Source organism: Emydura macquarii, unplaced genomic scaffold, assembly GCF_026122565.2.
Source record: "Emydura macquarii macquarii isolate MOO-44397 ecotype Brisbane River unplaced genomic scaffold, CSIRO-AGI_Emac_v2 contig_2636, whole genome shotgun sequence".
Classification (NCBI taxonomy): Eukaryota; Metazoa; Chordata; order Testudines; family Chelidae; genus Emydura; species Emydura macquarii.
Window position 1 is genome coordinate 26,927,285 of NW_027132773.1, and position 13,903 is coordinate 26,941,187.

General features: G+C 42.0%; 1 protein-coding gene across 7 annotated transcripts in view; it reads left to right on the top strand.

Annotated features, from left to right (window-relative positions):
* The window catches only part of HDAC10 (histone deacetylase 10), a 31,284-nt gene that overhangs the window by 1,732 nt on the left and 15,649 nt on the right, over nucleotides 1–13,903 (top strand). For 5 of the 7 annotated variants that reach the window (XM_067564339.1, XM_067564340.1, XM_067564342.1 and 2 more), the window contains 10 exons: nucleotides 1,740–1,874; nucleotides 4,249–4,345; nucleotides 5,315–5,412; nucleotides 5,690–5,794; nucleotides 5,998–6,066; nucleotides 7,109–7,235; nucleotides 10,417–10,482; nucleotides 10,849–10,908; nucleotides 11,278–11,367; nucleotides 13,519–13,625. In XM_067564339.1, the coding sequence (XP_067420440.1) occupies nucleotides 1,740–1,874; nucleotides 4,249–4,345; nucleotides 5,315–5,412; nucleotides 5,690–5,794; nucleotides 5,998–6,066; nucleotides 7,109–7,235; nucleotides 10,417–10,482; nucleotides 10,849–10,908; nucleotides 11,278–11,367; nucleotides 13,519–13,625 (954 nt within the window). The remainder of the gene's footprint in view (nucleotides 1–1,739; nucleotides 1,875–4,248; nucleotides 4,346–5,314; nucleotides 5,413–5,689; nucleotides 5,795–5,997; nucleotides 6,067–7,108; nucleotides 7,236–10,416; nucleotides 10,483–10,848; nucleotides 10,909–11,277; nucleotides 11,368–13,518; nucleotides 13,626–13,903) is intronic. The other 2 variants (XM_067564343.1, XM_067564341.1) reach the window with 2 other exon arrangements.

Here is a 13,903-nt window from a genome sequence, read left to right on the forward strand (position 1 = left end):
GATAATCATTGAGCGATCCCAGCTTCTGGCAGTCAGAGGTTAGGCTAGGGACACCCAGAGCATGGGGTTGTATCCCTGACATCTTGGCTAAAAGCCATTGATGGATCTATCCTCCATGAACTTATCTAATTCTATTTTTAACCCCATTATAGTTTTGTCCTTCACAACATCCCTTGGTAATGAGTTCCACAAATTGACTGAGCGTTGTATGAAGAAGTACTTCCTTTGGTTTGTTTTTAACCTGTTGCCTATTAATTAAATCTGCTGCCTATTAAACCAACAAGACACTTAAGAATGTGCTTATCCGTAAGCATTTGAGGAGTCCCACAACTCATATGCTTAAATCTAAGTAGTGAAGTGCTTAAGTAAACTCTTGATTGCGAAAGGGTGCATTTTTTGTTGACTGTCAAACAAAAACATCAGTGCTCTGGAAGAAATATATAGATGTAGCCACCCAATTTGAACTCTGGTCTGCTGGCTACCCATGCTGTCTGCAGTCTCTGCTCCTCCCCCACTCCTGCCCTTTGTCTCCTGAAGCCCTGATCAGAGTCCAAGATGGCAGTAACTCATTGAGTAAGGGCTGGTCTACATTAGAGAGTTTTGTCAATAAAACAGTGGATGTGTACAGACCTAAATGTTCCTTCCACCGATGTAACTCCCCTGCTATGTCGACATAATAAAACCACCTCAACAAGAAGTGTAAGGCTTATGTCAGAGTCCCTTACATCGGCTCTGGGGCTATCATTCTTGTCAATTTCATGACATTGACAAGAAAGCCCCACAGAGAGCTGAGTAAAGGGTCTCTGCTCCCAGCTGGGAGTGGGGCGAGAAGCCGAGGTGGCTGGTCTCTCTCCACTCTGGCGGGGTGAGAAGGTCCCCAAGATGTCAAGGCAGTTGGACCCCACTCCCCAGGGGTGAGAAGGAACAAGGAGGGGGGAACAAGAAGAGGGGAAGTCCCATGCAGCTTCCCCCAGTTCCCGGCAGGGAACAGAGGAGGGAGAAGCCTGGGGTTGGTTCCCGATAGGGAACGGGGAGTGTGGCGGGCAGCCCACTGGGAGCCCTGGAGCTCCTGGTGAGGATACATTTCACCAACCCAAGTAATTACTGCAATGGCAGTAAGTCGACCTATGTTAAGTTGACTTATTTTTCTAGTGTAGACAAGGCCTTAGATCAGTTGCACGTCTTCCTTGATGTAATCAGCAACTATTTCTTAGTGAGTGGGAAAGCTGTAGACAAGAGTTGATGGGTGGCCCTGATTTCCATTTTGTGAGCTGCATTTTCTTGGGGCCTAGAGAGTTTTTTGATTTCACTGCTTTTATCAAAGTAGAATCCTGCTGTGAATCCCCTTTGTCTTTGTTAGCTTTTATAATTATTTATCACTGATACCTGTTTTCATTTGAGTACTCCTACCTTCTTTATCTTGGGGCTCTATCTGTATTTTTTTATTGATCTTTTTTTTGGCTGTGTTCTTTGTTGGTTGCATTCCTGAATATTTTTTTTAAAGAGCCACGTGAAATCCCTTTTTGCTCATTAATTTTTATAACCCAAAAATGTTTGATGTCCCACCCCGAATTCCACAAATTGGAAAGTTTTCAAAGATCTTTTTTCACTCATTCACCTCTTCAAGAAAAATGAATCTTCTCACAATGAAATATTTAAACCTAAGCTTCCCTGAAGGGGATTTATAATAAGCCTTGTTGATATTGTATTGTAACAAGATAATTATTGTTTATTTGTAGCCCTGTCTGTGATATTGAAGTGCCGGAAAGATTGTTAGCCTCCTATGAGCAACTTAAACATTATCATCTCGTGGAAAGATGTGTCCATGTACCCATCAGGGAAGCAACTGAGGAAGAGATCATGTTGGTTCACAGGTGTGATATCGAGTGTAATTTACTTTCATCACCTGGGTTCTATTTGATCTATACAAAAACTGTTCATATATTTTGCTACTATGAAAGGTCCTGACGCAAAGCTTACTGAAATCAATGGAAGGATTCCCACTGATATCAGTGGGCAATGGATCAGGCCCAGCGTGAAAGACTCGCTAGATCTAGGTGTAGTGGTGTGGGCAGGGGCTGAACAAACGTTCCTGCACAAGTCTGTAATGCCCCTAAATCCTGCCTGACAATTTTCTTCGCTATTCCTATTCTGGGTTTCTTTTGAGCAAGGATTGCTAATTGCGTACAGTGCTAACTGAATACAACTGAGGCTCTGTACATGTAAACCTTTAAAAGTAATCTTTAAACAAAACTGGTCCAACTTCAACAGAATAAATGAACACAGGAAAAATGGGGATTTGTAGAAATCAAATAGGAAGAGATGTTGGGGGAAAAAGAGGGGAAATTATCCAAGATAAATTGAACCAAATAGAAAGGCATTGCATTTAATTCTAAAGAAGGCTCTAATCTAGAGGGACTGTGGCATACATACTCAGCGGTGGGATCCCTGGGGCCCTGCCTGTAGTTCTGGCCCCATTTTACTTATGCCATGTTGTGTAGTGATTTTGCAGTGTGGGCAAATATTGATTGTACATTAGGATGAAACCACCAAGCTCATTTTTATTTGTGAGCTGAATCTGGATTGGTGTCCAGGCATGTAGAAAATCAGGCCCAAAATAGGTCATATGCCAACATGGTGATTTACTCTGCCACCTGCCTTCCTCAAAAGACCTGTAAAGTTCTTACTATTCCTAGTGGATAGAACGATGGATTGGGACCCAGGAGACCTGGGTTCTATTCCCATCTCTTCCATTGGCCTGCTGGGTGTCCTTGGGCAAGTCACTTCACCTCCCTGTGCTTCATGGGTACAATGATACTGAGCTCCTTTATACAGCAATTTGATGAAAAGCACTGTATAAGAGCTAGTTATTATGATTTATTTACATTAAAATGTTCTTATTCACACCTCATACCTATGAACTTAGGCTAGCCCTTTTTTTTTTTTTTTTAAATATAGTGAATTGGGATCCTACTCCTTAACTCCTGTTAACACCTTCTTCTTGGAGCCACTATTTTATATTCATCCTTATTAGGCAGCTGCCATGACTGTCTGGCTCCTAGCTGGGGTAAGACTGTGACTTAGACTCATAGACTATAAGGTCAGAAGGGACCATTATAATCATCTAGTCTGACCTCTTGCACAGCGCAGGCCACAGAGCTTCATTCACCCACTCCTGTAATTTGTGTTGCATGACCCCGCATGGGAGTAAGGGATTTGTGAGGTGCATCATATCCTAAGTCACAGCATGGAGGAAAGAACAGGTTCTACGGGGATGCCGTTCCCATGCAGTTAGACAAGTAGTGGGTGGACAGGAGCAGACAATGGGTGGAGCATTGATTCTGCCCTTCCAATGCACTGGCCAGCACAACTGAGCCAGCCTGGGGATGCAAAAAATACAAACCTGGTAAAGGGCTGATTCAAATGACTTCTTCCGTGGAGCAAGAGGGGAATTTGGGACCTAACTGACTCACAGAATCACAATATCAGTCCCTCATCTACTTTTGAGGCAGAGCATCTCTGCATTTCTCTTTAGTCAAGGCAGATTGCAAAGTGACAATCTCTCCCTTGGATACTTACAGCAGTGTGTAGAGTCCAGTCACTGCACGCCCAGCTAGCACAGGTTTAAATAGCAGGGTAGTGTAGACAGTGAAACACAGCTTTGGTGAGTAGAATGCAGTGGGGTGCTCAACATGCCTGAACCCCCAGGGTGTATACCCTAAATGGGCTCTCTACACACCCAAGCAATGCCTCCCACATCTACACTGCTATTGTTAGCAGTGTAGTGTCCCACTTCCTCCCCACTGCCAGAGCCTTTCATTACTGCCTTCCCTTGCTGGAGCTTTTCACTGCGACGTGTGGTTACACACCGCAATGACAAGTGTGGCCGTAGCCTGTCTTTTACTGCAGCATATAGCTACACAGGTACATGCCACCATAATGTAGACAGCCTAAATGAGTGGCCTCCTTGGAGGCTAATAGCAGTCTCCAAACTGAACAACACTGCAAACAACACTCGGTTGTGCTAAGACAGGTTGCTAGTAGAAATGATACTTGTCACACTCTCATATAACCAAAGGGCCTCTCAGTTATGAACATCACTGGATATCTGGGATTGACATTCTGAAGCTAGGTCTCACATGCTACCACCAACACCCCATATTATCACATACTCCTTTGTTTTCTTTTTTGCATTAATAGAGAGCTCAGTTAACCTGCTTTCTCTCTTTTTTTTTTTTTTTTTTAAAGTTCAGAATACTTGGAAGTGGTAAAGAGCACTCAGACAATGAATGAAGAAGAACTCCGAAGAGTCTCAGGAAATTATGATGCTGTTTACTTTCATCCGGTATGTGGAGATGGCCATTTTCCCTGTTGTGATTTATATAAGTGTTTGTACTGTTGCGTTAGAAGCTCATTTTTTATAGCTGGAAATAAATAGCCAATGTTTTTTTTTGTTTGTTTAAATATACTAATAGATTTTTTCGCGAGGTGCTTACAAGTACCAGTGTAGTCATTTAAATCGACAAACATAACAGCTCCACAGCTTCTGCTCTCTAACCACACCACCTGAATGAAGCAGAGTTCTGGGATTTATCTTAAACTAATAAAAATAAGGGGACTGAGAGTTAAGGCCAACACTTTCCTCCCCTAAGTCTTCCCGTCGTGCCTATGTATTGTTCATGCTTCACAATAGTGCATGATATACACAGTGGGTTAAATTCACTCCCATATAGGAGGCCCTCACTTTAGACACCGTATATATCCTATTGTTGCATGGTCATACAGTGAAAGACCCTGTTGTAATAGGTGCCAGGGAGCAGAGCTGAGCCTGTGATGGGAACCTTTAATTATTATTTTCCTGATTTTTGTGCAATTGAATATCTCACCCAAATGATCAACACAAAATTTGTATTTAATATACTTCAAAGTGTTATGCCAATGAGAGCACAGTGGCCTTTTTGTATTTTGTCTGTGTAAAGGACCTTATTTTATATTCAAAGATACCTGTGTAATATACTGGTATGTGCCATGAAACCATTAGAAAGTTTTGTTATTCTGCTAAATAATTCCATAGCCTCTTGGACACATTTCAGGGACACTGTCCTCATAAAGGTGATGATGATCTCAAATATTTCTAGTAAAAGTCACACTTGAATTTCCATTGTCAAATTCTGCTCTCGGTTACATTCATGCAACTCCAACTTCACTGGGGAGGGAACACTTCAGAAAATGTATTATAGTGATGCAAAACATGTCAATTATGGTTAACTACCTGATGCGTGGCTGATGATAATCATGAGATTTTTCTTCTTAGAATACTTATCGCTGTGCCAAACTAGCAGTAGGAGCAACTTTGCAACTGATAGACTCTGTGATGTCAGGAAAAGTACTCAATGGAATGGCATTAGTAAGGTAATGAAGCACATAAGAGTCCTTACTGTAATGCTGACCCATAGAAAGGTGTCGGCAGTGGGGATCAAACATGGGAGCTCTTGAACGGAATATATGAGCCTCTGCTGCCTGAGCTGAAATGTGTGTCTCTGAGCCATGGCTGTAGCAGGTTTATCAATCTCTAGCTAGCATAGCTTCCACTAGAGGGGACAGAGTGCCACTCCAGTCAGGCAGGGGTTACATTATTTTTCAGCCAAAGTTCATTCATAGTGAGTAACCATGTGAAGCTTTGTTTCAGGCCTCCAGGTCATCACAGCCAGCGAAATGCAGCCAATGGGTTCTGTGTGTTCAATAATGTTGCAATTGCAGCCCAATATGCAAAAAGAAAATACGGTTTGCAGAGGTTAGTGTATATTTGTCTCTGGGGCAGGTTTTCAAAGGCACAAATGGCAGTTAGGTGCCTAACTCCCATTGAAAGTCCAGGGGTGTTAGGTCCCTAAGTGCCTTTGTGCCTTTAACTATCTTCTCCTCTGTCTGTTACCTACTATCCTATTGGCTTGGGTTGCTGTGGTTCTTCTAGTGAAGGTTTCCTTTTGATTTGTGTAGAATTCTAATTGTTGACTGGGATGTGCACCATGGACAAGGAATTCAGTATGTATTTGAAGAGGATCCCAGGTTTGTAATTGTCTGATGGATGGCAGTCTGCTTTATTTTTGGTCACCTCTCTAGAATAAAACCCTGTTTATTTTGAAAATGGAAAGTCTGGCAAAATGCCCATTCTTCTGGGTACTTTGTTCTCTGTGAGACTGTGTTTATTTATTGTCATTTGTCAAACAAATGCAAACAAATATTTAAACTTAATTAAAAGTATTTTGTAAGTCTATTCTAGAAAAACTGACACAATATGAGCCCTATGGCTACCTTCTTTTTACTGATAGAAAGCTCTATCCACTCCACCATCCAAATAGTCAGTGAGCAGCTGATCTAAACAGATGTGTTCTACGCTGTTTTCTGGAAGCTACAAATTCAGATTCTGAGCCCATAAGCAAGACCCCTCTTTTGAAAATTCCCTTTCTCTGGCCCTAAAGGAGGTCTATGCAAGAAACTTACAGCAAATGTGCCCTTACTGTATTTGACTATTGTACTAGACCAGCGGTGTCAAACTCATTTGCTATGGCGGGCCAGATTTGAATTAAATGTACTTCAAATGGGCCATACATACCATAAATTGAAATACTAGGCATTCTTGGAGCGCTGTGTCTCGTGCACACAGTGCTCCACGTGCTGCCACAAGAGTACACAGATCTCGTGGCAGCGCACGATGCCACGAGATCTTGCGGCGTTGTACTCCCTGGCGGCAGCGCGCCCTGCTGCGAGATCTTGCGGCGTTGTACTCCCTGGAGGCAGCGCGCGACGCTGCCAGAGAGTACAACGCCGCGAGATGTCGCAGCAGCGCGCGCTGCCGCCAGGGGCCGGACCAAAAAGGTTGGCGGGCCGTATCCATGCCGGATGTTTGACACCCCTGTCTAGACTAGACAGAGCTTTTCAAGTAAGTGGACGCCAGTTTGCTCAGAGATATTAGTGGAGAGAAAGATGGGGAATGTTTGCAACTTATGGCCTATTTTCATGCTTTCTGTGAAATGAGCTAGAGAGGTCAGATGTGAAATGATCCTTCATAACTTTTGTTTCGGTTGGCTTTGTTCCTTCTTTCTTTCAGTGTTCTCTATTATTCCTGGCATCGCTACGAACATCAAAAGTTCTGGCCCTTGCTCAGAGAATCTGATTATGATGCTGTTGGTCAGGGAGAAGGAAAAGGATTCAATATAAATGTACCTTGGAATAAGGTAAATGTTGCTCGACAGCATAACGGTGCAAATCCAATAGTTTTGTCTGTCATGTGTTCAGTGTCTGAGCAATTTGAGCTGTAATACTTTTTATGAGAAGTGCATTGAGTTGATTACTTGGCAGAGGTCACACATTCCTGTGAATGGAATGTCTGCTGAAAAAATATGACTTCCAGTGTGATGATTTAAAAAAACCTGTCACCAATTCACACGTTCTCCTTCCTCTATCTGTACATTATCTAGTTAGGCTTCAATACAGCAAAGCAATTAATAGAATCATAGAATATTAGAGTTGGAAGGGACCTCAGAGGTCATCTAGTCCAACCCCTGCTCAAAGCAGGACTAACCTCAGCTATATCATCCCAACCAGGGCTTTGTCAAGCCTCAGCTTAAAAACCTCTAAGGATGGAGATTCCACCACCTCCCTAGGTAACCCATTCCAGTGCTTCACCACCCTCCTAGTAAAAAACTTTTGAGCACATGAAATCCATCCCTGTTCAGCATGCTTACGACCCATTAAAGTTGGCAGCTTACATACTTTGCTGAATAGGGGTGGATGGCTGTACTGGGGCTTTAAAAGCTAAGACTCCAAATTTATATTCTGTTCCTCCGCTTTAACTTTTTCCCCTGGTTTTCCCGAAAATCTTGGAGGAACTGAGGTCTGCATCTACAGAGGGGACCTAAGGGTTGCAATGCTTAGCATTGCAGTGCCTAACTTTTAGGCACCTTGAAAACCACAAAGCCTGAGTTAGGATGATAGGCCCCCTGTACGAGACTTGGGGAGAGAGAGGCATCTGAGAATGGGATCCATAAAAGCCAGCACGCTAGGCAGGGAGCTGCTTTAGCTAGCCAATGGGAGATGCTGACAAGAGGGGCTGTCCTAAGTCCCTCCCCTCTTACAGACTTAGATACCTATGTCCATACTGCAGAGAGGCACCTGTCTCCGCTGTGGGAACCCTTCTCCTGGAGTCAGGTGACTAAGCTATTTCTTGGGGCCAGTCTCATTCCACACAAGATGGCAGGGAAGGGAAGAAGACTCCCTAATAATCTTTAGCCCTGTGATTAGGGCACTGGAAAGGTGGGGTATCCTTTTTCAAATCCCCTCTCTTCATTAAGTAGAGGGAGGAATTGAACCAGGGTCTCCTACATCTCAGGTGAGTGCTCTATCTACTGGGCTAAAGGTTATCCTCCCTGCTGCCCCTTTTCTGAGGTGTTAGGCATGCTCTGAGCTTGCCTACTGGACCAAAATAAGATAAACAGAGGAATGCCTATCTTTCTCTAGTTTGAGGATTGCGCTGTGGCTTAGGCATGAGATAGGGATCCAGATGCCTGTCTTAGGCAGCAGATCAATGCTCAGAGGCAGAAACTTACCTGCCTCTGGGACTTTTCCAATAAAAGTTTAGGTACTGAGTGAATTAAGGTATCTGTGGGGTTAGACGGCAGCTGGGTGGGGGTTTTGAAAATTGCAGTGGTGCCTGAAACTGGGACTTAGGCACCTGTCGTGGGGTTCGGGATGCAATCCAGACCAGTGAGGGGTTGTGTCACCATTTGCCCTGCAGCCCTGGATACCTTACAATGCTTTGTTGCTGCAGCTCTCGGCCTGGGACACTCACAACCAGTCTACAAGCCTGCAGGTCACACTTTGAAGTGTCTGTGTGCTAGACAGTCCTGGTTCAGCAGCTCTGACCCCAGCAGCATGTCTATAACCCCACTCCGTCCTCCACCAGCCTTGATTAGCAAGGTGATCTCTACCCACTCACAGTCCCAAATTTTCCCCCAGCCCTGTGCTCTGCAATGTCTAGCCCTCACCTGGACAGTGCAGAGAAATAATAAGGTTCATTTGTTCCTCTAAAGACACAAAAGCACATCACAGCTTATTACCTTAATTTGAGTAAATGCAGCTTTCCCTTTAAACATAACACTGAGTTGGTTTATAGTACAAATAAAAAAAAATTATTAACAATAGGACATAGGTTAAGTGATGCCAAGTAAAAGAAATAAAGTTAGAAAGGGTTACAAGCAAATAAAAGTTAACACATTTAAAAGTCTAAAACTCAATCTATCAAGATACAGGCTTTGTTCAAGATGGTTTCTCACCTATATGCTTTTTCAGTTTCCAGAGACTTCATCCCCTCCTTGGTTGAAGGACCCATCTTTCTCAGCTTGCAAGAACTCTGTTCCCTTATGTCTGTCTAGTGATGGAGGCCAAAGATGGCTTCTGTCTTTGCTTATATCTTTCAAAGCTCAATGACTTTGTTTCAAGAGGCAGGATAACATCATGCTGTTCTTCCTTTCCTGTAGGCTTCCCATCCCCCTGCATGTAAACGGGCTTCCATTGTTTTGATTCCACCATTCTTAATTTATAGGAGACAGGTAAATAGTTGCCTTCCCTCCTGTCTGGGAGGGAACCTGTTTCTCCTTGTTTGGCCACAGACTTTAAAGCATAATATCATTAAATAGCCATATTTCCTCATACAGTGTTAATACACACATTTCACAATGATTTAACCACCAGTGTGTCATTAACTTCCAGAAAAGATCTCTGTACACATTTATATTAATGTAAAATTGTATACAGTTAGTTGATTCAGTTGCTTATCACTTGAGGTTCAGCCACCCTGTGTTTATAGACCAGTAAATCTTTGAAATGGAGTCTTCTGAGGGTATCCCACAAAGTAGTTTATTCGAGCTGTGAGGAAAGCGACATAGAATCTGGTGGTGAATGTAGCTCCATGCTCCTGTTCTCCCCACTTGCTAGCTTAATAGCTTTGTTTACTTAATATTTAAAACTAGACCTTCATTGTCTTTACCTGAAGACTGGATTGGTCAGAGAATCAAATACACATTCCTTTGTTTAAATCTTACCTGTTTACCAGCTCCCTCTGACATAGCTGGTTTCAACACACTTAAGTCATAATTCCATCATATATCCATAACTCTTAATACACACCACATACATACATCTGCAAGAATATTAATGATCAGTGAGTTATTAGTTTTCAAATGAGATCTCACAAGGCATATTTTGTACAAAGATTATTACAGTAGTGTGTAAGGTGTGAATACAGGCGTGCTTAGGGTCACAGCACTTAAATCCTTTTGTGGAACTGCTTCCTAGAAAATAAAGACATTACTTTCTCAGAAAAAACAGCTGTTTCATATCTCATGCATTATTTTGCAGGTTGGAATGGGAAATTCAGATTATCTAGCTGCATTTTTCCATGTGTTACTTCCAGTGGCTTTTGAGGTAATGTTTTTGTTCTGATCTTTGAATTAAAAAGAAATGTTATCCTTTCTAAATGTTTTTTAAAGTGGTGTTTTTATAAAGATCTGTGGGTATAGGAATACTGTATGCATTTGAAATGCCGTTGGTCCATTGTTTCTGCTGGGAGAAGTGTCTGAATGAATGATGCCTGAATAATGAAACACTGACATGAATGAGGTGTTTATTTTTACATATTCAATGTAAAAGGCTGTAATGAAAACAATACAAAGGCTAAGTCATGCAGTCTTTACTCAGGAAAATTCTTTATTCATGTGTGTAGTGCAATTGATAGGATTTGGCCCATGGAGTGCAAAAATGTCATATAAATATATCTTTGTTTTATCATAGTTTGCTCCAGAACTTATTCTGGTCTCTTCTGGATATGATTCAGGAATTGGTGATCCTGAGGTAAGTAATTTTACAGGATTTTGCACTCTCTTTCATAATTTTATTTTTCAAGTATATTTATATTTTGAATGTCATAGTTGTCCAGCTATTGAAAGGTAGAGTTCACTTTGACCACATGTAAAACCTCATATTTTTGGCCTTAAACTAATCTTGAACTATTATGGATCAGGCTGAGACCTTTATGGGTGGGTCGGGGACGGCGCAGATTTTCACACATGTTGCACCTTTGTCTGAAACGTGGTGCTGGACCTTGCTGGAAACAGGATAGTGGACTACATAGACCGTGGGTTGGTCCATTATAACAGTTCTTATGTTGCCATCTTTGTTGACCGAACCTTCTATTTCTTTCTAACATTTTCCTGGTTTTAGGGTCAGATGAATGCTACTCCCGAGTGTTTTGCTCACCTTACACATTTCCTAATGCAGTTAGCTAATGGAAGGCTATGTGCAGTTCTCGAGGTAAAGCTTTAAATGTGTCTTTTTTTTGTACATTTTGGCGGGGAGGGTCTCTATAGAAGAGCCTCACATCCCTAGCCTGAAACTAAAACTATAAAAACCTCAGCAAAATAATTTCTTTCCCTATGCATTTGAAACTAGAATGTCTTTTTTGAGAACCAGCAATGCAAGGATGGTTAAGATTTTACAGTGCTCTTGTGGGTGTTTAGAAAAATGGAATCTCTTTTGAACTGACATTTTGCAGTTTACAATTTTGAGGGGGAGAGCATTTATATGATGGTTTTATGTTCTGATTAAAAATATAAAGCTCTCAGTGTGGGTTCATGTGCTTGTGCATGGCAGCTAGAGTGCTACTCTGAACCGTATCAGATCCATTACGAACAAGCTGCATTATGGAAATTTTTGCAAGTAAACCTGACCTCAGTAGAGCTTTTAAAGACTTCAGCCTAAGTACATATTTACACAGTAATGGAGTCCTTACAGATTTCCCACTGCATTTATTAAAAAACCTCTACATTGAAAGCTTTCTTTTTTAACTAAGAAAATGTTTTATCTTCCTGAACATTTCATGGTGCATCCTTCACACTCACCCTTTCTATAGCATCCCTAAACAACTGATGGCTCTTGTGGGCACGTTGAGTTTGTGGAAATATTACGACTCACACAAGGCATCCAAGCATGATTTCTTTCCAAAAGAGAATTCATTGCTCACCCTTCATTAATTTACTCCATTTAAACCTCCTCTCTTCTGCCTGTTGGAAAGTTACAGTTGCAGCCCTCTTCTTCTAGCTAAGACAAAAGCAAGCATCGTCCTCTGAGGCTAATGCCCTGGCTGCTCCATAAGTAAGCTGCAAGAAGCACTCTACCAGCTACAATCCAAGTTCCTCACGTCCGATGGACCAGTGCCCAATTAGCTGTTGCCAATCCACCAGGCAGCTACATCTCATAGTTTTACAAATGCTATTTGTGACATTACCTGGCCCTAGTTACAATTCATTAGTCTTAGCAGAGAGGCCAAGAACTGAAAGGGCATGGAAATTAAAATACCTGGAAAAGGCTCCTCTACATCAAAATGAATGTACATTGGTCTTTTACCATTCTGTGCCTGTCAGTGGATGAATAGTGGATTTCAGTCTTCATAGGTGTCAGTGTTGCAACTTTTGAGCACTCAAACTATATATCAGAATAGGTACTTGCAGTTGAAAATGAGTTTAGTAGAGATAAAGTGTCACCTGTGAGATCCTCTTTTATGTTAGGTAAGAGGGCCGGAGCAATTAAAAGGAGCCCGAAAAGTGCTCGTCTCAGCTGGGAGAGGAGTCCCCTGTGCAAGCCCTGTGGAACGCAGTCATAATGCTCACAAGTGCTGGTGAAGGGGGCATATCAGGCGTGGGGCTGTGAGCAGGGGGTGTTTCATGAACCAGTGTTGCAACACTTACTGCTGGGCTGTGCTGTGGTCCATAAGGCAGCCCAGGGAGACTTCTGCAACTTAGGTAGGGCCCCAGAGCTGTCTAAGTTATGTTGGGGGCCTCTCCAGCCTCTAGTGCAGGGAGTCTAGAAGGACTTCCTCCCACGCTGAGTTCTGTGCTGCATCTCTTAGGGTATGTCTACACTGTAATTATACACCCGGAGCTGGCCCGTGCCAGCTGACTCAGACTCTCGAGATTCAGGGTCAAGAGCTGTTTAATTGTGATGTAGATGCTTGGGCTGGAGCTGGGCTCCAGGACCCTGTGAGATGGGAGAGTCATGGGTTTTTAATTGCAGTGTAGATGTAGCCTTAGTGGCTCAGTACAGATTCTCTTCCCAAGTTTTCTTGGTAAGATCATAATTGATTTCCAGTAATGCAGCCAAACCATGTTATGCTTAAAAGGAATCATTTCACAATGACACATTTTAACAAGTTGCTTCTGAGTAAATGTTTTCAGAGTGAAAAAGAAACTGTAGCTGACTATTTAATTTTCCTGGCACTAGCCCATAGATCCCATGTTCCATTTATATAATATCCAGGCATATTTCAAAAGGTAGATGTAGAATATTTTGAAATGAAAAAATATACTTCTGACAAGCATGTTCATAAAATGACAGTGCTTATACAGATAGATTATTTAGTATGTATTTGTTCTTTGCAGTACGCTAAACATGGTTTAATTTTTCTAGGGTGGGTATCATTTGAAGTCATTGTCTGAATCAGTCTGCATGACTGTAAAAACTTTGCTTGGGGACCCTCTCCCCCTGATCTCTGGAAATATGGCACCATGCTTAAGGTATGTATCAAGAAATATTTTGTTTCATGCTGTATTTGTGTCTGTTCTTATTGTGCTTGGAAGACACTGATTGTACATTGAAGTGGAGATATTTGAGTGTGAGGTAGAAATCAAGTCATATGGGCATTTCATAATAAATCTATTTTTTCTGCTTTCATCATCAAGCCTAAAAATGTAAAGAAAATGACATTAAAACCCAAATGTGGGAAGCAGAACAATTCATTAAAAATACTACAATTTCCAGAAAAATTCTCATTCATTACGTTCTTAACCCTGAT